This window comes from Loxodonta africana, chromosome 1 (genome assembly GCF_030014295.1).
Source record: "Loxodonta africana isolate mLoxAfr1 chromosome 1, mLoxAfr1.hap2, whole genome shotgun sequence".
Classification (NCBI taxonomy): Eukaryota; Metazoa; Chordata; class Mammalia; order Proboscidea; family Elephantidae; genus Loxodonta; species Loxodonta africana.
Genome location: NC_087342.1, coordinates 75,679,495 through 75,702,765, shown reverse-complemented (window position 1 = coordinate 75,702,765; position 23,271 = coordinate 75,679,495). Strand labels below are relative to the sequence as shown.

Genomic DNA, 23,271 nt, shown 5'->3' with positions numbered 1-23,271 from the left:
AGTCACCGACCCTGCTTCATCGCTCCTTATGGGCAGTTACCTGAGCAAGCCAGGATCCCAGCGGTTGTCCCCTGCCAAGGCGCGCGCGGACCTGCCTGAGAGACCTGTGAACCGCCGGCCCGCTCAGCACCTTCACCAAGTCCCCCGGGTTCAGCACATCCACCGCGTTCAGCACGTCCACCGTACCCAGCAAGTCCACCGAGCCCACCCAGGCCCGAGGCGCAGACCTGCGAGGAGGCAGCCAAACTGGGGTCCAGCCAATCCCAGCGCGTGGATGGTCAACGAGGCTTGGAGGCGCTTTCCCATGAAGTTGCCCAAGAATTCCATCATGGGGCCTCTACCCTCAGACTGGTGGGAAAGTTACTCCAAGCGGAATATTTGGTCTCTTCGCCACCCCAGGGCAATGCGGAGCCCGGTGACAATCAAGATCGCTCCTCCTGAACGGAGAAAGACCCTTTCCACGTCCCCTCAACAGGTAATCAACTACCCAGGGCCCCCACCCTCTGAGGAACTCCCAGATCCGTGTGCAAAGGAGACAGTACTGAAGGCCCTCAGAGAATGCAAGAAAGGGAAAATGAGGTTGAAAGAACCAGTATTCCCTGAGAGCCCGGACAGTAAAAGAAGAAGCCCAGAGTCCAGAACATCTGCATTTAGGCCCTTGATGAAAAATGGAGTCTTCCCTTCCTTTGTGCCCAGACCTGGTCCTCTGAAGAGAAGTTCCTTGAGCAGTACAGACACATGTGGGCCCCTCAGCTCTAAAAGAAATGCCATTACAAGCTCTTACAGCTCTTCTAGAGAGCTCTCAAAACCATGGAAGAGAAGGAGTCCCAGTGCATTACTCCAGATACCAGAGTGGCCAGTAAAAAAGAAAGAAAAAGGCCATTGGTCTCATTTGCCAGCCCCACTGGTATCAGACAAGGAGTCCCCAGGAGCATCTTGCAGTTCTGGGCAGCAAAATCACAAGATCCCACTGCTTCTGTCTAGCCCTGCGAACCTGCTGTCCATGACCTCACCTCCTCAGCTTGGTTGTTCAGTCCTTACTGAGGACCTGGCCTTGGAGAAGAAACCTGGGCTTCAATGGAGCAAAAAGGCCAGAGAGAATAAGACTGAGGCCACCATGGACTCTGTCACTGAGAGTTGGCCTGATATTCAGCCTTCTGTGTCTCTCACCCTGCCTTCTGCAGGGACAGCTCCAACCCAAGACACAACTCCTCAGCTGGAAAGCTTAAAGAAAATGCAAAAGTCTTCAGGTCTATTGACCTTCCCACAATCTACCAGAGAAGCAACCAATGTGGCTAATTTGTCTGTGAAGATACCCAGCCTGCTGGCCCCAGTTGGGTCCTTACAGTCAGAGTCTCTTCCAGGCACCTCTTCAGACTCAAAGCTGACAGCTACTGTCATCCTACTGACCACTACTTCTCCCACATCACAGATCACTGACACCAGCAGGCCACCTCTGACCTCTCAGGCCGACAGGTCTGCCATGCCCCCAGACCTTCCAACCATTACTCATGCAACACCCACCATGCCAAATACATTGTTTGGAATGATGAGTAGCCCGGCTCCCCATCTTCCCACATCTGCACCTGGTGCTGCAACTTCTGCTTCCCCCATGTTGAAACCCATTTTTGGGCCTCCAAATAATAGTGAGATTGGAGGTACCTTATATTCCAGAATTTCAGTCACAACTGCAGCATCTTCCAGCTCTTCCATTTCCACAACTCCAGACATCTTAACTCCCACCTTCAAGCCTATCTTTGGTAGCATAGGATCAACTATGCCCATGATATTTCCTTTATCCTACAAACAGATCTCTCCTTCATCCACCCCTGCATCTACTTATCTCTTCCATGGTCTGACCAAGGCCACCTCTGTAGTCATGTCCACCACCCCACCCAGCACATCCAAAGACTCTGCTTACAAGTTACCTTTGGATATTGGCATAGCAAATGTTATCAGCACTACAAGCAACACTTCCTCCATCCCTTCTACTTGTCACACTTTTCTTCTTGGGACTACCTGTGCCTTCAGGTCCAATTTCTCCCCAGCCACAGGCTTCATTTTACCCTCACACAAGTGTCCAACCATTCCTACTGTACACACAGTCACAATCTTTAACCAGGTTCTTCCCAGTGCTGTCCGGATATCCCCCAAAAGCAGCACTGCCAAATTTAGGGGCATGGACGGCCCTCTGCCATCCTCAACCCTAGAAACTACAAACCAGCCTGCATTGGCATCCAGCAGCTCCACCCCCACCCCAGCACCCACAATTCTCTCTGGGTCAAACTCGAGACTATCTTTTCCAATATCCACAGGAACCACTCCCCAATCTACATTTGGAGCTAGGGATGGACAGAAACAAGAGGTCCCCCAGCCAGCCCTTGCCCCAAGCTTTAGTAGCTCTTTCCTTTTTGGAAACTCAGCAGTGGCACCCTCAACCCCAACTCTAATTCAACCAGTCTCCAGCAGTACCACACAATCCAACTTTGGGGGCTTGACACCCTCAGCCTCCACCTTCCAGACCTCTGCCAGCATCCAGCTGGGCTTTACCAGCACTTCAGCAGGTTTTCCTTTTGATCAAGTTACTACATCAGGCTTTGGAGTTGCCACCCAGACCCACCAGATTGGGGCTTATGGCTTAGTGTTTGGCAGTACAGCCCCACGCCCCTTTGCCTTTGGGGGGTCAGTGACCCCTATGGACTGTGGAGAGTCTGGGATCAGCATAGCTGCCGCAAACATGAATTCCACCCCTGGAGCATTCAGCGTTGGACCAGTACCAAGTGGGAACACCAGCAGCATCACTCCCTTTGGAAAAGAATGGAATCAGAACACCCAGGGCCTGCCCAGCCAGAATGCACTTTTTACTTTGGGGAGGGCCAGCACTTCTGCAACAAAGACTATGTTTGGAGGCCCCATTATGGCTCCCTTTGCTCAGAGTACTCCTGTCCCTGGACCAGTTAAGGCAAACAGCAGCCTTGGCTTTGGGATGCCCTCTCCACCTTCCCAAGGATCTATTGGGAGAGGACTTTTTAGATCATCAGCCCCTTCATTTTCCATTGGTACAAAATCAAAAACCCCAAAGAATCGGGAGCAAGGGCATTCCCGAAGACATCATGCCCACAAGAAATAGCCTGTGTTTCCTGTCGCCCTCATCCTGATTTGGACCTCAATATTGCTGTGAAGAGCCTCAGTCTCTTCAAATGGCTAAACAAACATACCCCAGATCTAAAGCTGGGGCTTTAGATACTCAACCTGTGTATCCTTGAGGAAGGTCTTCACCAAGGCATCTAGTGGGAATAGCAGAATGAGGCTAGGTGGGATCAAACCTATTGAACTTGAACAGAACCTTGCCTTCCATACCCTGACCACTCCTTTCTATGTCAGGTGTGACTCAGGACACTGTTCCCTGGGAACAGACATACCAGGAAAGCCTGCCCATGCATCTTTAGGAGGAGGAATGGATTCTCCCTAAATCCTAGCCTTCTTTTATACAGCTCTAAGAAGTGGTTCCCTTTCTCTGGTCTCCTACAGATCCTGATTCTTCATTTCTTGCTGTTTCATTCTCAGTGGGTTCTTGAAGAAGTTTTTGATATAAATTGACCTTGAATCCAGCTTTTCCTTGGGGATCATTGGTTAACCCTTGAGGGCACCTGTGTGTGCTGCTCTTGCTGTACCACTTCTTCCCCACTTAGCCTTTTCCCAAGAGAAGTGATATTCCAGCTCCACCCTTCTTTCTGTAAAATTAGCCTCTAAAAGCTTGTTGAGTCAAGATTCAGTCTGTCAAACCCCAGAGGTCACTCTTCATTCCAATAAACGAAAGTTCTTGGACAGTTTCCCTCCAGTATTGGAACAGGCCATTTGGCCTTTCCTGCTTGTCCCTTCTTCATTTGTCACCTTTCCCATTTGTCTCTGGTGGCACAGTGGTTAAGAGCTCAGCTGCTAACCAAAAGGAATTTTACTCTGTCTTATAGGGTCACTGTGAATTGGAATTGACTTGATGGCAATGGATTTGGTTTTGGTTCACACACACACACACACACACACACACACACGTGCACACACACACATATATAGGGAGATACTTATTCTCTTTGCTTTGTCTGACACTAATGTATATTTTGTGCTTTCAATTGAGTTTGGAAGAATGAGTTGTAGGAGTCGTGCTATGTTGGTATATAACTGTGTAAAGGTTTGTGGGGCCTGGATAATCGGATGAAGCAAGCAGCACCATTTACTGGCTACACGTGCTGACTTCTGAATTTACAATAGTGTTTTTAAGGGATAGCATCTCAGAAATTAGAGTTAGGAGAGGGGAGGACAGGGTGATGTAATCTCTCACAATAGCATGATCTCTGTAGTAAAAACTAAAAATTCAATTTAATTTAAGTATCAAACCTTTAATTTTTTCTTTTAATTTAAAACCCAACCCATTGCTGTTGAGTTGATTCTGACTCCTGGCAACCCTATTAATTTAGACCTCATAAAATCATCGCTTCACACTCGCTCTTCTCCCAGAAAGGGCAGAAAGCCTTCTGGGCCTGAGAACAGAAGAAAGATGGGGACAGCAGGTGCCTAAGCAGACTACTGCCCTGTAACCAATGGTAGGTCTATGACAAGACTGTTACATATCCCTTAGCACTTATACCATCCTGATGGTAAAAAAAAAAAAAAAAAAAAGAATAACTCCCCGAGTATACTTTAGAGGAGGCCTAATTGGAAAAATAAGCAATCTTAAATTGATAGAATAAAAAGAAATCATCGAAATAAGTCTATGATACAGGAATTCCTATCAATATAGAAGCAGAAAAATGTTAAGAAACTTGCCTAAGGCCACTTAGCTAGTAGACAGATTCAGGAGTTAAACTTGAATGATTCCAGAGTCTATGCTCATTTCTCCCTCACTAACCCACTGCCCTCACTATGTATAGCAAATTACCAAATTCGAATTTTAATCCAGGTCTACCCATTGTTTTCGAGTCAATTCCAACTCATAACGGTTCTATAGAACAGAGTAGAACTGTCCCGTAGGGGTTTCAAGGAGTGTCTGGTGAATTTGGACTGCCGGCCTTTTGGTTAGCAGCCAAACAGTTAACCACTGCGCCACCAGGGCTCCACCCGACTCTAACCATGCTTATTTCACTATATGTAGGTTGCCAAAAATTCAACTTTTTAAGGCATCACGTAACTCAAAGTTGCCATCTTAAAGATGGGGGAAAGAAGGAAATTATTATGCATCGTCTACTGGTCTTTGTATGATAATTTATTTAGCATTTGTCTAGTGATAACCACATACATTATACTGTGCTGGGCCCTGGAATTCAAAGCTGAAGGACAACAATCATTATAAAGATTATGATATAGTAGGGAGATTGGTAAGTCAATGATTCCAGCAGAAAGGACAAGTGCCAGGAGTATGGGAGCAGGGCAGAGGAACATCTGAAACTTGAAGTTTGAATTCTGCCTTAATGTGTGATAACTAGGCACCAAATGGAGAAGATCATTGCAGACCAAGGACAAAACATATGCACATGCAGGTAAGGAAGATAGAACAGGATCTACTGGAACTATTTCCAAGGAAGCATGGCTGAAGATGAGGCCGAAGGGCTCAGCAGGGGCAGATCATAGATAGGCTTATAAATGATGTACTATAGACTGGATGGAAACCCTGGGGGTGCAGTAGTTGAGTTTGGCTGCTAAACAAAAGGTTGGCAGTTTGAATCCACCAGCTATTTCTTGGAAACCCTATGGGGCAGTTGTACTCTGTCCTATAGGGCTGCTAGTCTGAATCAACTCGACAGTAATAGGTTATGGTTTTATAGACTGAACAGTGTCTTAAATACAATGGAGAACCGTGGAAAGATTTTAAGTAGGGAAGACAAATTTATACTTGGGTTTTAGATTGCTTTGGCTGTGAGGAAAAATCAAATGAAGACAGTCTAACCTGTTGCTGTCAACTTGATTCCAACTCATGGTGACCCCATGTGTTACAGAGTATAACTGCTTCATAGGGTTTTCTTGGCTGTAATATTTATGGAAGTAGATCACCAGGGCGTTCTTCTCCAGCACTACCAAGCCAAAAAAAAAAACAAAAACCCAGTGCCATTGAGTCGATTCCAACTCATAGCAACCCTATAGGACAGAGTAGAACTGACCCATAGAGTTTCCAAGGAGCACCTGGTGGATTCAAACTTCTGACCCTTTGGTTAGCAAGCCATAGCACTTAACCACTATGCCACCAGGGTTTCCTCAGCACCACTAGGTGGGTTCAAACCACCAACCTTTAGTAGTCAAGCACAAGTTGCTTGTGCCATCCAGGGAAATGAGGGCAGACTAAACCAAAAACCAAACCAAACCCAGTGCTGTTGAGTCGATTCCGACTCATAGCGACAGACTAGAGGCTTGGAAATGTTCGGGGAACTCAGCAGAAACACCAGCAAACATTAAAGATTCTTGAAGGAACCAGGTAGTTCACAGTGGTTGTTAACTAGGTAGTTAAAAGTGGGCATAAGGGGGCAGTAGGGAGAGAAGAGATTATAAGCAGGACACTATGGTGAGACATTGCAGAGGCAATTTTCAGGGTGAGAGTAAGAGGTAGTTGAGGGAAATGGACATAATTTTGGCAAAAAATTAATACATTGAATTTTGTATGGGTTGAGGGTGAAATGACTGTGGTGCAAGGATATATTCAATAGGCTGTTCTCAAAAAAGTACTGAATACCTGGGGCATTCCAGATACTGTTCTAGTGTTCAGGATATATTAGTTACAGACAAAATTCCTGCTGTCGTGGTACTTATATTCTAGTGGTGGGAGGGGAATAGAAAATAAACAATAAACACAATAGAAAACAAATATTATATATAAATTATATGGCAGAAATATAGGTAGAACAGGGAGATGGATTAAGATTGGGCTACAGTTTCATTGTAGGTTTTATGAGAATTTAACATCTGAGCAAAGGTTGGAATTCAGTGACAAACTTGGCCATGCCATTGTATGAGGGAAGAGGATTCTAGGCAAAGGGAGTAGATGGTCCAAGGCCCCAAGAAGCAGTGGAGCCAGTGGAGGCTTAGAGTCAGAGGACATGATCTGATTACATTTAACAAGATCTTTCTGGCTGCCTGTTAAAGAGCAAGACAGGAACCAGGCTGGGGAAGAGGGTGCTGCAGGAATCCATGTAAAATGGTGGTCTATACTAGGGTGATTACAGTGGAAGAGGTTGAATGTTGTATATAATTTGAAGAATTTGCTCTGAGATGAAGAGAGGAATCACCAATAAAGCAAGGTTTCTGGTTTGAGCAAATGATAAATGGAATGTGTGATCAGGACTAGAAAAAAATTTGAGCATAATCAACATACATTAGCTATTGAAATCTTGGAAAGAAATAAGATCCCTCAGGGGAAAGATATATAATAACAAAGCAAGAGGGCTGAATAAATCTTTTTAGATTAGCAAGGATTTAGTGGGCTTAACAAGTGTGGTCAGTATAAGTAGGTACACAATAGAAAAAATAATATTGCCTTGCCTCTTACAATTAATAAAAATTCCGGACGGGATTAAAGACCCTAATAGTAAGAAACAAAAGTATAAAACATAGGACAAGGAAAGCCTTCTTAAAACCAAAAATAAAATAAATTACTCATTATTCTGACTACATGAAAATTCAGAGCCTTTGTAGTAAAAATGCCATAAAGTTAAACACGGTTGTGAAACTGGAAGAAATATTTGCAGCAGATAAAGAATATTCACAATATATAAAGTATGTCGCCAAGTCAAGAAGAAAAAAACAATAGAAAAATGGGAACATAAATATAAAATTCAGAAGAGGCAATGCCCAGCAAAAATATAAAAGATTCTAAACTAATAATTAGTAAGTACAAATTTAAAATATGATACCACTTAAAAATTTTGACAATACAAGAAGCAGGCAAGTATGTGAGGGAGAAGTCATTTAGATATGCAGAAGGTGGAAATGTATGTCGATCTCATGAAATGAAGACAATAACCTATCTGCCTTGTGCCAGAAGAAAGAATGAATTATTCTGAAGGAAATGGTCCACATCCAGCCAATGGAAACAAACATAAAACCACCACCAAACCCACCAACACCAATAAAACAAACGGGAATTCAAAAAGCAAGCTCTGTCAAGGTTTGTCCAGTACTGTGCCAGAGAAGAAGCAGCTCTGAGCCTGGGAAGAGCAATATTAGTCACTAGTGATACATAAAATGTTGTGCGGGCAGGGACACATTGCCAGGTCCATCAAAGCCTGGATGAATCCTCCCTTAAGATTCTTCTCCCATGGCTCCAACAAGCAACCTTCTCTTTCCTAATTAGATTGTTTTGGTACCTTAAAACTTGGACCTAGGGGAGTGCAGTGGATCCCATTAGTTATTTCAGTGGAGAGGTATGGCCCCTACTAATGCTTGAAAGTATATCTCAAAAGAGTGTTTTGTGGTTTGTTGTATCACGAGTTGTCCCTCAGAGCCTTATCAACTTCTCTGACAGCCTCATCACCTTCCCTAAAAAAGTTCCTAATTTCTGGCCCTGCAAGTAGATTATGACCTACAGATCTGAGTGTCTCACTTCACGAAGCCTGGTTGTGTTAGTTTTCTGTTATTGCATTACAAGTTACCACAAATGTAGCAGCTTAAAACAACACACATTGCCTCACTTTCTGTGAGTCAAGAGTTTGAGCACAACTGAGCTAGATTCTCCGGCTAGGGTCTTACAAAGTTACTAACAAGGTATTGGTTGGGGCTATAGTCTCATCTGAGGCTTAAATGGGGAAGGAAACACTTTCCAAACACACTCAAATTGTTGGTAGAATTCAGTTCCTTGTTGTTGTAGAACTGAGGTCTTCAGTTTCTTACTGTCTATGGCCACAGTTCTTTGCCATGTGGGCCTCCTAATAGAGGGAGCTCACAAGTTTCACCTTGCTTTATCAAAGCCAGCAAAGGAGGGAGGGAGAGAGAGAGACTCCAGCAAGACAGGTGCTACTATCTTATGCAACTTAATCACGTAATCACATACATGTAATCACACACACCCTGTCGCTTTTGCCATATTCTATTCATTAGAAGAAAATCACAGGTTCTTCCCACATTAGAGGGGAGAAGACCATGCAAGTCATGAATACTAGTAGGCAGGGATCCTGGGGACCATAATAAGAGTCTGTTTACTACACTGGTCTATCTGGTCAGCCCATCTCTACCTATGACACTTGTGTGTCATGTCCTATTGTATCAACATTAGGGAAAACTAAAAAAAGTGCTGTGCTGGGAGTGGATGGGCATCATCCACTCAACAGAAGGCACTCAGAAAAGATTTATCAAAATAAAAACTAATTTTAGTTTATAAAGGGAATATTTTATATACATATAAACATATGTACATATATGTACCTTAATGTTATTTTATATTTAACATTATACTTATGCACATTTTTCTACAACAACAATACTCTTAGAAAATATAATTTTAAAAGTTGCATATATTCCATCCAAATGGAGGGCACTTATGGATCATAAGCTTCATATTTGTTCTGTGCCCACAATAGTAAACAAATTAAGCTCTCAAAGATTTGCTTCATTAAATTGAGGATCACAGTTTATTTGTACATTTCTATATTTTGAAGTTTTGCTTTGTCTTAAGCTGGGTTCTCCAGAAAAGCAAAACAAGTAAAGCTTGTATATATACATATACAGAGAGAGAAGAGAGAGAGATTTATATAAAGGAAATGGTTCACATAGTTGTAGAGACTGGAAACCCCAAGTCTGTGGGTCAGGCTGGAGGCTTCTCCTGACTCAAGTAGCTGCAGGGACTGAGGAACCCAAGATCAGCAGGCAAGATGGCAGGCCTTTGGCTCATAGGCTGCGGAGGCCAATGAATCCCAAGACTGGCAGATAAGCTGTTAGCTCAAGTCCCAAGAACCAGAGGCCAGATGCAGGATCCAGAGCAAGCAAAAGACCAGGAACCTTGTCAGAAAGCTCATATACATTGGATGCAGGCCACACCCCCAAGGAAACTCCCTTTCAGCTGATTGGCTGCTTATAGCAGATCTCATCATGGAGGTGATTACATTATTACCCAGCTGCCAAAACTACATTGTAACTGCCAAACAACTGAGAATTGTGACCCAGACAAGTTGACACACAACCCTAACTAGCACATGCATTTTTTTAAAAAGTTTTATTGTGCTTTAAGTGAAAGTTTACAAATCAAGTCAGTCTATCATACAAAAGTTTATATATGCCTTACTATATACTCCTAATTGCTCTCTTCCTAATGAGACAGCACACTCCTTCTTTCCACTCTCTACTCTCGTGTCCATTCGGCCAGCTTCTGACTCCCTCTGCCCTCTGCCATCCAGACAGGAGCTGCCCACATAGTCTCATGTGTCTACTTGATCCAAGAAACTCACTTCTCACCAGTATCATTTTCTATGCCATAGTCCAGTCCAATCCCTGTCTGAAGAGTTGGCTTTGGGAATGGTTCCTGTCTTGGGCTAACAGAAGGTCTGGGGACCATGACCTCGACCTCCGGGGTCCTTCTAGTCTCAGCCTGACCATTAAGTCTGGTCTTTTTACAAGAATTTAGGACCTGCATCCCACTGCTCTCCTGCTCCCTCAGGGGTTCTCTGTTGTGTTCCCCGTCAGGGCAGTCATTGATTGAAGCTGGGCACCGTCTAGTTCTTCTGGTCTCAGGCTGATGTAGTCTCTGGTTTATGTGGCCCTTTCTGTCTCTTGGGCTCATAATTACCTTGTATCTTTGGTGTTCTTCATTTTTCTTTGGTCCAGGTGGGTTGAGACCAATTGATGCATCTTAGGTGTCTGCTTACTAGCATCTAAGACTCCAGATACCACTCTCCAAATTGGGATGCAGAATGTTTTCTTAATAGATTTTATTATGCCAGTTGACCTAGATGTCCCCTGAAACCATAATCTCTCAAACCCCCGTCCTTGCTATGCTGGCCTTTGAAGTGTTCAGTTTATTCAGGAAACTTTTTGCTTTTGATTTAGTCCAGTTGAATCACATGCATTTTTTTCCAAATATTTTCCCTTAATAACACTGAGATGAACATCACTGTATAAATCTCTACACTTACATTTGTAACTATTTCCTTAAAACGGGATCATTGGGTAAATATGATGGCACACTTTTAGACCCTTGCTGTATGTTACCACATTTCTCTCCAAATTGTTTGCCCTCATATCCCCTGCCAGGGTTGTTACGAGGAGCAAATGAAATGAAATGAAATGTCCTTGACCAATAAAATATCTTTTTTTTTCTTTTGCCTGGGAAGCTCATTTTCTTTTGCATTGTCTGTTTTTTTTCTTATCGATTATTTAGAAGTTTTTTTCCTCACCATGAATCCTTTGTATTTTAAGCATCTTCCCTCACTTGAAAACTTATATTTCACCCTTTTAATGGATGATCAGAAGTTCTTCATTTCTTTTTAACTTTTTATTGAAGTATAATTTATGCATACAAAAAAGTACACTGAACATCAGGGTATACCTCCCTGAATTTTCCCACATTAAACACATTCATGTGACCAGCACTCAAGAAACAAAATATTACTGCTATTGACTGAATTATTTTCCCCAAAAAGTCATGTTGATGTTCTAACCCCTGTACCTGTAAATATGACCTGTTTGGAAAGGGTCTTATTTTGTTATATTAATGAGGTCATGGTGGGTCCTAAACCTAATCACTTCTGACTGGTATCTTATAAACAGGGCAGAATAGACACAAAGAAACACACACAAGGAAGGCAGACTCCAAGGAATGCCAAGAAATGCAAAAACAAAACAAAACAAAAAAACTCTCAGGGTTACTGACAAGAAAGGACTCTCCCCTAAAGCCAGTGCACTGATTTAAACTTCTAAGAAACCGAAAATATGAGAAACTAAATGTCTGTTCTTTAAAGTCACTCCCTTGTGGTATTTTTTGTTAAGGTAGCACTAGAAAACTAAGACAACCGAGAAATCCCCTTGTGCTGCTTCCTTCTAGTTGTTTCCTCCAGCTCCCAGGTGTAACCCTATCTTGACTACTAAGAGTAATTTTTCTTGTTATTTAAATTTATACAAATGGATTTATATAACATGTATAATTTTGTGCTTGGCTGCTTTAGCTCAACATTTGGGATTTTTCCAGTTTTAAGTTATTACAGTTGTGCTACTTTGAACATTCTTTGAACAGTCTATGATATGTCTTTTGGATAATATATGAACATGTTTCTGTGGATAATACAACTAGGAGTGAAATTGCAAGGTCATAGCATTTCCATATGTTAATTAAATTAGATACTACCAAAAGGTTAGCCAAAGAGGTAGTATTTTGCACTCCCTCCAGCAATGTATGAGAGTTCTTTCTTCTCCATATTCTTGTCAATGTTTTATTTTCTGACTTTTCAGTTCAGCTGTTTTGATGGATATCATTGTAGTTTTGGTTTGCATTTCTCTGGGGACTAATAAAGTTGAGCATATGTTTGTTGCCATTTGTACCTCCTATTTTATGCAGTGTTTTATTTTTCTACGGGGTAGTCTTTTCCTTCTTACTGATTTGCAAGAATATTCTGAATGTAGGTTCTTTGCCAGATGTCTTAGTTATCTAGTGCTGCTGTAACAGAAATACCACAAGTGGATGGCTTTAACAAACAGAAGTTTATTTTCTCACAGTCTTGTAGGCTAGAAGTCCAAATTCAGGGCACCAACTCCGGGGAAGACTTTCTTCCTCATTTGGCTCTGGAGAAATATCCTTATCATCAATCCTCCCCTGAACTAGGAGCTTCTTCTCGCAGGGACCTTTGGTGCAAAGGACACACTGTGCTCTTGGTGCTGCTTTCTTGGTGGTATGAGGTCCCTCTGTCTTTCTGCTCGCTTGTAGATTTTATATCTCAAAAGAGATAGGCTCAAGACATAATCCAATCTTGTAGATTGAGTCCTGCCTCATTAACATCATACCAAAAAACCCCTTGCTGTCAAGTCTATTCCAACTTATAGTGACCCTGTAGGACAGAGTAGAGCTGCCCCACAGGGTTTTCAAGGAGCACCTGGAACAATTTGGTTAGCAGCCATAGCTCTTAACCACTATGCCACCAGGGTTTCCATTAATATCATAGAGGTAGGATTTACAACATACAGAAAAATCACATCAGGTGACAAAATGGTGGACAATCACACAATACTGGGAATCATGGCCTAGCCAAATTGATACACATTTTTTTTTTATTATTGAACTTTAGATGAAGGTTTACAAACCAAACTAATTTCTCATCAAACAGTTAATACACACATTGTTGTATGACATTGGTTAACAACACCATGACATGTCAACACTCTCTCTTTTCAACCTTGGATTCCTAAATGCAAGACCTAATCCTAGACTGGAAAGAAAAAAATGCTGTAAAGGACATTCTTTATTGAGTCAATTGACAAGATTGAAATACAGATGAGAGATTTTTAAAAAACCATTGTATCCAATGTTAAGTATACTGAATTGATAATTATGTTATGGTCTTATAAAAGAATAAACTTATTTTAAGAAAATACTTAAAAATCTAAGAGCAGAGAGTAGTGATTCATATAATTTACTCTTAAATGATTCTGGGGGAAAAAAAATGCCAGGGGGAGGATGCACAAACAGGATAAAATGTTAGTAAGTGAACCCTGGTAAAAGGTTTATGGGTCGTCTTTGTATTATTCTGATTCTTACAAATTTTCTGTATTTTTAAAAATTATTTCCAAATAAAAAGTTTAAAAACCTTTTAATGGAAATTTGAAAAAGTAAAAAGAATAGTACAATGAACACTCAAATTCCCATCAACCAGCTTAAACAATAACATTTTGTCGATATTGTTTCCTGTATTATTTCCCAAAAACCAACTAGTATTTAAGCAAATCCAAGATATTATGTTGTTTTATAGATAAATATTTTAGTATGTATATCTAACAGATAAGAACCAAAAACAACAATAAAAAACAGTATACTGTTTTTAAAATATAATTATTTAATTTCAAATAATAACTCACTTCCAGGACTTCATGAGCTTGAAATTCCAAGTGCGTTCAACCATACCAGATTCCCCAGGGTCAGCTTAATACTCTAAATTCCATATATTCAGCCTTTAAATTCAAATTACAATAACTGGAGATAGCCAATGCTACAATGGCCACAGACCATGGTTGACGTGAAAAATGTGATGAATGAAAACCGTTGAGTTTAAAGCACTTTACCTTGACAATAAACAAAGAAAGCTAAGAATTACTGCGCCATGAGGAAATGGAGAGAAAGGTAATACGCAAACTTCTGTGAATTGTTCAGAGAAGGAGAGGGATAACCAAGGTCTGACCAAAGCCTTTTCTAGCAGGATAAGACAAATTCACTTTGGAATTTGAAGCACGATATAGTTGTTAACCAGAAGATCGGCAGTTCAAATCCACCAGCCGCTCATTGGAAACCCTATGGGGCAGTTCTACTGTGTCCTATAGGGTTGCCATGAATCGCAATGGACTCGACGACAATGGGTTTTTTTTTTTTTTTTTTGGTTTATGATTGGTAGGAGGGATTGAGTCATAGGGACACCTCTAGGTCGAGGTAACAGTCGCAACTCATGTGGTGGATGCAGCAAGATAAACGAATAAGCAGCAAATTCTTACTCTAACCGTAGAGAGACAGCAATTTCACTCAGTCAGACAAGCAAGAACACTGGAGCACCTGGGAGGAAAATGAAACTATACGACGGGTGGGAGAAGTTGGTGAGAGGAATCGGAGCAGGAAAGTTATAGAAAGTGCAAGTTTTCTTCCAGCACCTTGGAGCTAAGGGCAAAAAAGGTAAATAAATAAAAATAAACCCTCCAACTTTACGAGCCAGAGATCCACTATCGACGAGGATGGGATTCGAACCCACGCGTGCATAGCACAATGGATTAGCAGTCCATCGCCTTAACCACTCGGCCACCTCGTCCCACGAAGAACGTGTTTTCAAAGACTTACTTTTGGTGATGTTTTACACTTTCGATCCTGGTGCTATGCATTGTTTTTCAAGTAGTCCCTGTGACTCAACAGTCAAGTGCTACACTGCTTAACCGTAAAGCTAGGCGGTGCTAACTCATCCTAGATACCTGCTTCGGCAATATCATGGCGCAGCTTTACTCTGCGACACATGGGTGGCCATTAGTTGGAGTCGACTGGAGGGCCAAAACCCGTTGCCGTGGAGTCGATTCCGACTCATAGCGACCGTATAGGACACCGTAGAACTGCCTCATAGGGTTTCCAAGGAACGCCCGGTGGACTCGAACTGCCGATGTTTTGGTTAGCTGCCGAACTACGCCACCAGGATTTCCAGACTGGAGGGCAGTGTTTTTTTTATTTTTTCTAGAGAATTCTCATACAGGACAAGTCCTTTCACCTTCCTCAGGGAGCCCTTCACACTTCGTTGTTTAACCTGCCCGTATCCTTCCTCCCTATTGTCACTGTTCCTCAGTACCCACTGTTAAAAATAATCAAAACTCACCGAAATTTGAATATAGGGTTATTCTGAGCGATTATTCTATATGCGTATAGGTAGACCATTTTGATTCCAGAAAAAGCAAATGACTCGAAGAAGCTAGGTACAACGAGGCTTATAAAGAGAAAAACCCATTGCCCATTGACGTCGAGTCGATTCCGACTCATAGCGGCCCTATAGGAGAGGATAGAACTGCCCTCATAAAGTTTCCAAGGAATGCCTGGTGTGTTTGAATTGCCATCCCTTTGGTTAGCAGCTATAGCACTTAACCACTACTCCACCAGGGTTTCCATAAAGAGAAAAGGAAGAAGAAATAATGATTGAGAGAGCCCTACTCAGAAACCCCAGTGGTGTAGCGGTTAAGAGATCCTGCTGCTTACCAAAAAGTTGGCAGTTCGAATTCACCAGGCGCTCCTTGGAAATTCTGTTGGGGCAGTTCTACTCTGTCTTATAGGGTCGCTGTCTGTGAGTTGGAATCGACTTGACAACGGGTTTAGTTCCCCCCCCCTCCCCTTTACTGAGTTAACTTCTGGCCTGGCTGCTAATAATTTGACTCTCCATCCGACGGCACTGGGTAGATCCACCTGCAGCCATGAGACTTTTTGAGATTTAAATTAGGGAGTAATGGTTTGACAACTATCCTTTTCTAGCAGGATAAGACAAATTTACTGTGCCCAAAGATAGCTGAAGACCTTGGTGGCGTAGTGGTTAAATGCTTGCGGCTACTAACCAAGAGGGCCGCTCTTCAAATCCGCCGGGGGGCTCCTTGGGAACTCTACGGGGCAGTTCTTCTCTGTTATTTACTTTTTTGGTTCTAGGGTGGCTACGAGTCGGAGTCGACTCGACCGCAGTAGGGTAGAGCAGTCTCTGGCAGGCATTTGGAGTTTGGATTAGGCTTCTTGTGGTTAATATTTGGTTTCGTGGATAATACAAACCTTAAAATCAAAGTAAGACGTCTGTTATTAATTTTCCCTTCCAACACCACACACTTGGCTTCCAGGCACCAGCCACAGTGGAATTCTTCCTATTCTCCCCAAACTCCATACTCTCCTCATTTTCTACCTGCCATCTTCTTTAGCCCTCCCCACTGCCCTCTCTTCACCCGCCCTAGTTCTCATTCCTCAGATCTCAGTTTAGGCCTTACATTCTTACTGAGGTTCAACAGGTGAAAATTTTTGTGATCCTTTTTCTCTTGCAAACCTATTTCCATTTCATGTCTGTCACAGAATTTTATTTCCTTGTTATGTATTTTTAGACTGAAAGACTGTTATTGATAATCCTATCAGCCCTTCTGCAACAGAAAATAGTTTTATAAATTGAAATCTGATTTTTAGTTATTTCCAGTGACCATAATCTCTAAATTTTATAAGCACTTTTCTTCTGTCTTGAATTATCTTTACATTTAATAGTAGCAACCATAAAAAATAAATAATTTTATGAGTAAGCTATTATATACGAAAAATAGAATTGCATTGGAAACATGTCTTAGAGGGAAAGAGTTGGGAATATTTCTTTTCCAATCAATTCATGTGTCCTCGGATGAAAACTTCTGCCGGCTGGAAAGAGAAGAGGGGTGGAAATTAACAGCACAAATGCCAGTAATTTGTGGTTTTGAATAAATGCGAGGCTTACATAAGGTGTTTTCATGATTATTATTTACAGCAGAATCTTCAATACATTTCTATTAAGTTTATCTAAATCTTATAAACAATAGGGATAAATAAAAGTAACAGAGAACAGGGGACTCCCCACCACGTTAAAGATAAATATAGTTTTACCAAATCTGGAAATCTATGTCCTTTGGCAAAAGGTCGGTAAAAAAAATTTTTTTCTTACTACTCGGAATAAAGGTTAAAAATTTGAAACACTAGCTTTCAAGGACGTATAAATGTATGTTCCCTTTCTTTGAAAAAGTCATGTTATCGGTTACTTCCTTCTCCATGAAATCGTGTAAAATATGCAACCCAGACGCATCCCAGTGTCTTGTTTGCAGGAGACTTCGGAGACACTAACATCCACCAATTTCTCTTTTTTTGTCATCAGAGAATATCTTTACCCCCTTGGCAATGTTGTATGAAAAGTGGTCGAACGACGTGCTTCGCAAGAGAAGGTGGAAGTAGAGACCATTCACATCCATAGGGAGCTAGAGGGTCGTCAGGAAAGTTTTAGCCTAATCGATCGTGGGGTCACCGGCTCTTCTCTGATTTTCCTTAGCACTACAGCTGCTTTCTCCTGTCCACGTTTCCTTTCTTCTCTCCTCACCCACCGCTTCCCTCTCTCATCTCGGCCTCTCTCCAAAATTGAACGGCTCCAGCAATTTGGGCCACTGCACTTTCCAAATCTGCCTAAGAGGGTCCCAGCTCTGAAGCCCCTTACCCAACAGCTGCTCTGCACTGCGAGGAGGAACTGCAGCGAGAGTCGAGGAGGAAGGAGCACACCTGGCAAAGCCTTGAGAGAAACCTCACTACGAACGTCCAGGAGGCACAGGGCAAACACCGCTGTGTCGGGGAAGAAGTGTGTTTATCAGTTTATTTCCCTGCTTTCCTTTTCATGTAAAAGCTTGTTCCAGCAAACTCGAAGCAACATCTCTATTGACTATCGACTCATTTGTTACCAGTTTTATGTTTCCGGGCATCTGGCCTGTTGGCTCGGACCTCAGAAGTTGGGCGTCGATCCCTTTGTGGTCTTATCTGCGAAGAGTTTTCTCTTGTCGCCTCTCCCAGACCTATTGCCTGGGTAAGCTCTTTTCTAGATTTCCATCCCAACTTCTCTCCGTCCACGGTATCACCAAATTTCCTCTCGTTCTTCTCACCAGCTGCCTTCTCCTACCTCAGACGTCTGCGGATCTTCTCTAGAGACTTTGATTTCCAGTCCCAGCAGGGCTCATGCATTTCCTCAAAACTCGTGTAATCCTCAAGAGATTTCTCTATCCCTCGGAAATCCTTTTAAGTCAGTACTGAAGTCACTCCTGATGTTCACCCTTCAGCCAAAGATTAGACAGGCCCATAAAAAAAAACAATATTAAATGGGCACACCAACCCAGGGGCAAGGACGAGAGGGCAGGAGGGGACAGGAAAGCTGGTAACGGGGAACCCAAGGTCGAGAAGGGGAGAGCGTTGACAGGTCGTGATGTTGGCAATCAATGTCCCCAAAACAATATGTGTATTAATTGTTAAAAAAGAAACCAATTTGCTCTGTAAACCTTCATCTATAGTACAATTGAAAAAAAAAAAGTTTCTTCCTTTCTTTTTTGAGAAACAAATTGTGCACAGCAAAAATCCAGTTGTCCCTTAAATGGCGACTGCACACACCGGGCTCAGCAGATGTGACACGGATATATTAGGGATAAAATTGGGCGCAGCGATTTGTGTGAGCAAGGTTGATTGTAGAGAGGACATGGGGGAAGGGACAAGTAAAAGCTCGAGGTTCCACCGAGACTTGAACTCGGATCGCTGGATTCAGAGTCCAGAGTGCTAACCATTACACCATGGGGCCCGACAAGAAAAGCAAACTTTCTGATGTCTTTAATAACATACTTTACCCTTCCTCCTTCCAAGTTCTTGGATTCGATTACCTAAGAGATAAATTGCACACGTGCTTTTCCTCTTGTGTGAGTAAGTTATGAACACTTCCTTGCCACAGCCTGCGCCCAACACCGTTTAGACATGAGTCTTAAAGGAAAGCTTTGACTTCCAAGCGTCAGGAACCCTCCCCTTCACTGCCCCACGCTCCCTCTTCACCCTGCGCTCAGCCTTTTCTACCAAGTGGTTCAGGAACTTGGCGCCTCCATTTCCTCTCTGGAAAACGAGTGACGTCGTTGAAATAGACTGATCTCTTACCTGTGCCAGGGTTTATAACAAGTGTTTTGTATTCGTTACCACACCTGTGACTCACAACAACCCTATTTGACAGATGAGGAACCTGGGGCAGAAACCTGAGAGCCTTCATTCTGCTGCGTTTTTTTTTTTTTTTTTTAATAGGGTCCTATTTGCTTTCAAGAAAATAACTAGGGTGGTATCTGGTGCTTTCGTGGACGCTTTATGGAAAGATTTTACCAAAGGCACAGGTTAGACTTTGGTGCTTACAAAAAACTGAATGTGTTCAGACGATGAGACCGGAGGAGTCGTCCAGCGGCCCTGGGAGCTCAACTCAGGGAACTGAGGGGTAGGGGTAAGGGAGGCCCTAGGGGGTTTGTAGGGAAACAATGTCCTAGATCCACTCGGAGCGCTCTGCTTTTAAGTGGAACTTCTCTTTGATTCCACTGAGGTAGAAGCTCACAGCCCTGAGCCAAGCCTTGGCCAGAACGTGCGGCTTCCAGCTTCTCGCAAAGGCGCGGCACAGCATTGATCCCACAGTGGAAGCGCCTTGAGTGGACCAGGGTGATGGTAGCATTGAGGGAAAGGACGGGCATTAAAGGCACGTATGCAGTGAGCTCTGCCCCCACTGGAGGCTCCCTGAAGAATCTTGTTCTTAGCTCCTCCTCCCCGCTCTGTTGCTGTTGTTAGGTGCGGTCGAGTGGGCTAAGACTCACAAGAGACCTTACGAACAGAACTAAACATTACCCAGTCCTGTGCCATCCTCACAATAGTAGGTATGTTGAGCCCGTTGTTGCAGCCACTGTGTCAATTCATCTCGTTGAGGGTCTTCGTCTTTTTCATTGACCCTCTGCTTAGCGTGACGTCCTTCTCCAGAGATTGGTCACTCCTGAAAATTTGTCTAAAGTAAACAAGATGAAGTCTCACCATCTCTGCTTCTAAGGGACATTCTGGCTGTACTTCTTCCAAGACAGATTTGTTTGTTCTTCTGGCAGTCCAATATTCAATATTCCTTGCCAACATCACAATTCAAAAGCATCAATATTTCTTCGGTCTCATTGTCCAGTTTTCACATGCACAGGGAAGGAATTACCCAATAAGCAAAGTAAGCTGCTTAGGGCATCAACAAAACAGGGGCACCAGTTGTCCAAAGAAAAGATCCATAGATGTCAAGCAGACAGGACACAAGGAAAAGTTAGTGCATAGTGGAAGGGAACTGGCAGGGCACTAAATTTAATTTAAACCATTTTATAAATTTTGTATACTATAACTGTTATATTTTCCTTTTCATTTGGACTGATCCAGTATAACCTCACATTCAGTTCTGTCTCATCCATGACCACTAAAGAAGGCACCAGTAGCATTATAATCAAGTGACTTGTGACTTACTGATCCTGCACACACACACACACACACACAACAAACTAGTTGCCATGAAGTCGATTCCAACTCACAGCGACCTGCACAAAAAAAAAAAAAAAAGCGAACCAAAAATCCTCTTCAGATTGAGAAAACCCCTGTGTTTGTATCGTGGCTCTTTGCAATGGCTCCGCCCCCCCCCCCACCAGATATCTGCAGTGGTCCAATGAATCGTGAAGATGCAGCATCAAAGGACAGAAAGTGAGTGCGCAAGGTTTCAAGTATTATTTCACCACGAAAGACATCTGCGAAGGGCACGCCAGCAAACATCTTACCCAGGATAAAGGAATGAAATTATTTCCGACTGTCGTTTCTGGACTATTTATTTCGACTATCTCAGACCTAAAGAACAAAATTCCATGTTCCAAATCAATTTTTTTTACTTACTAGTTTTCACATATAAATTTTTGTTAATGTTCAAATTCAAACGTAATTTTATTTTATTGAATTTATTTTCAATTATTCACATTTATTTGTTATGATAGAATCAAATTTTAAAAGTGACATAATTTTATATCCAGGTAAAATGAAACAGCAATAACCAAGTGGAGCACAAAACCAAAAGCTGGCAGAAGATAAAAAGAAAAGGATTTGTGAATCCCTTAAGATAATTCCAAAATTAACTTCCTTTATAAAAAGCAATGAACCAGAAGAGACTTCTTCCTTCCTTTCAACGCTGGAGTTGAATGGGTGCAAATCATTGTACAGCTAGTGCTGAAATTACTAATAGCAATATGAATACAGCAGAATTTGTTCCAAAAGTCTGCATCCATTTCTTGCTGTAGTAAAAAAAAAAAAAATTTATAAGGGTGTAGAAAGTAAAACTATTTTAGAATCTGTAACTGTTGCATCTGCAGACCCCATAAATAACAGAAATATAGGTGCTGCTTTGAGGAATGAGTTTTCTTCTAATATAAGTTTTTAGATTCAAAGAGGACTAAGTGTCAACATCACAGTGGACCATTTGAAAATTTGTGTGCAAAATTTCTGGGTGGTAAACACTTTTAAACACACAAGGTTCTGGAGCCAGGATATATCTCTAGGGTGCAAAGTTAATGATGAAAATTATAAGAGAGATTGGTTACTGTATTCTCCATCAGTCAGCTTTATATATTTTCTTTGCAAACTCTTCAGTCCTAAAACATTTAAATCTCAATTTGTTATGGATGGATTTAGCAATGGTACAACTCAAATATGATTGATAAACAGGAAAACGGTTCAATTCACAGAGATTGTATGTTCTCATATTTAAACTGAAGACATGGTCTTGGCTTAACTCATGAACTGGAAACTCAAGTTAATAAAGAACATCAGTATTGGAAAGCTATTTTGCAATGCATTGTTGCTGTTATTATGACAATCTCGTTGAACGTGGGCTATCTTTTTCAGGAAGAAATGAAGTGTTTGGTCCAAACAAAGTGGAAATTTTGGAAGTTTACTTGACCTTGATGCTCACTTCGATTCATTTCTTAACAGGTCACATCTCAAAATACGGTAACACAAGAAACGGACAACCGATCATATATGTCTAAAATAATGTGTGAAGAATTAATAGGCTTGAAAAGTGATAAAGTTTGATCAACTATTTTCAGTGAAATAAGTATAGGTCTGTATTTCAGCTTGTCTGTAGATTCAACTCCGGGTCTTTTTAATACAGATCAGCTAAGTATTGTTTTGAGATAAGTATCTCCAACAGATGGAAAACCTGTCCAGTGATTATCACATTTACTACCTTCAAAAGTCATACCAGTGAAGAAATTGCAACAACGGGCTCAAGCATAACAAGGATTGTGAGGATGGGACAGGGGCCGGCAGTGTCTCGTTCTGTTCTACTAGGGTCGCTATGAGTCGGAACCTTACTCGACGGCACTTAATAACAACAAGTATGACATTTTTACTTACTTGGAAGTTAAGGACATTTGGAAGTCAACTGGAAATTAGTGGACTGTCCAACTCCAGCATGTTACAGCACGTCCACCACCTCTGGTCTCAGCCAGTAAAATCCAAAAGAGTCAGCCAATCGTGATGACAACCAAATATTCCCACGAATTTCTACAATATCTCAATACCACTCCTATTGATACAAATAGTGCTCTGTTACACATTGTAGAAATAACTTACAGTGAAAATGGGAGACGTGAAATGCTTTCTAGAAAGTGAGGAATTGGATAAAATTGGTGTCTTGAAAGCTTCATAAAAAGAGTTGGAAAGGCTACTTCCAGGCTGAAAATTTCTATAAGGCTGGAGACGGTTGGGGGATGGAAGCAGAAAGATGAAATTTTTTGATGAATCAGCTGATTGTGAAATATTAGAATGGCTACATCCTGGTCCAAGTAAAGAGGTTCCACAATTTAAAAAAAAATGTAGATTTAAAAAATTAGCAATAAACTACACATCCGAGTTGTAAGTAGGTGACAAGTAGAGCTTCACTGTTAAAAAAAGAGAGAACTCTGGCCAGTACGGGGATCGAACCCACGACCTTGGCGTTATTAGCACCACGCTCTAACCAACTGAGCTAACCGGCC

At 42.0% G+C, this 23,271-nt stretch overlaps 1 protein-coding gene and 3 non-coding genes across 4 annotated transcripts; 1 reads left to right on the top strand and 3 right to left on the bottom strand.

The window, feature by feature from the left end:
- Nucleotides 1–28: 28 nt before the first annotated feature.
- Nucleotides 29–3,130, top strand: POM121L2 (POM121 transmembrane nucleoporin like 2). Its single transcript, XM_003421131.3, has one exon. The coding sequence runs from the start codon at nt 29–31 to the stop codon at nt 3,128–3,130; it is 3,102 nt and encodes a 1,033-aa protein (XP_003421179.2).
- Nucleotides 3,131–14,887: 11,757 nt separating this feature from the next.
- On the bottom strand, nt 14,888–14,969 carry TRNAS-GCU (transfer RNA serine (anticodon GCU)). The gene has a single exon. It is a non-coding gene; the product is annotated as a tRNA-Ser (tRNA).
- A 3,966-nt stretch (nt 14,970–18,935) lies between these two features.
- On the bottom strand, nt 18,936–19,007 carry TRNAQ-CUG (transfer RNA glutamine (anticodon CUG)). Its single transcript has one exon. It is a non-coding gene; the product is annotated as a tRNA-Gln (tRNA).
- Nucleotides 19,008–23,197: 4,190 nt separating this feature from the next.
- TRNAI-AAU (transfer RNA isoleucine (anticodon AAU)) lies at nt 23,198–23,271 on the bottom strand. Its single transcript has one exon. It is a non-coding gene; the product is annotated as a tRNA-Ile (tRNA).

Excerpts from the sequence above, each read along its gene's own strand:
- POM121L2 (XM_003421131.3), top strand. The coding sequence starts at position 29 with ATGGGCAGTTACCTGAGCAAGCCAGGATCCCAGCGGTTGTCCCCTGCC.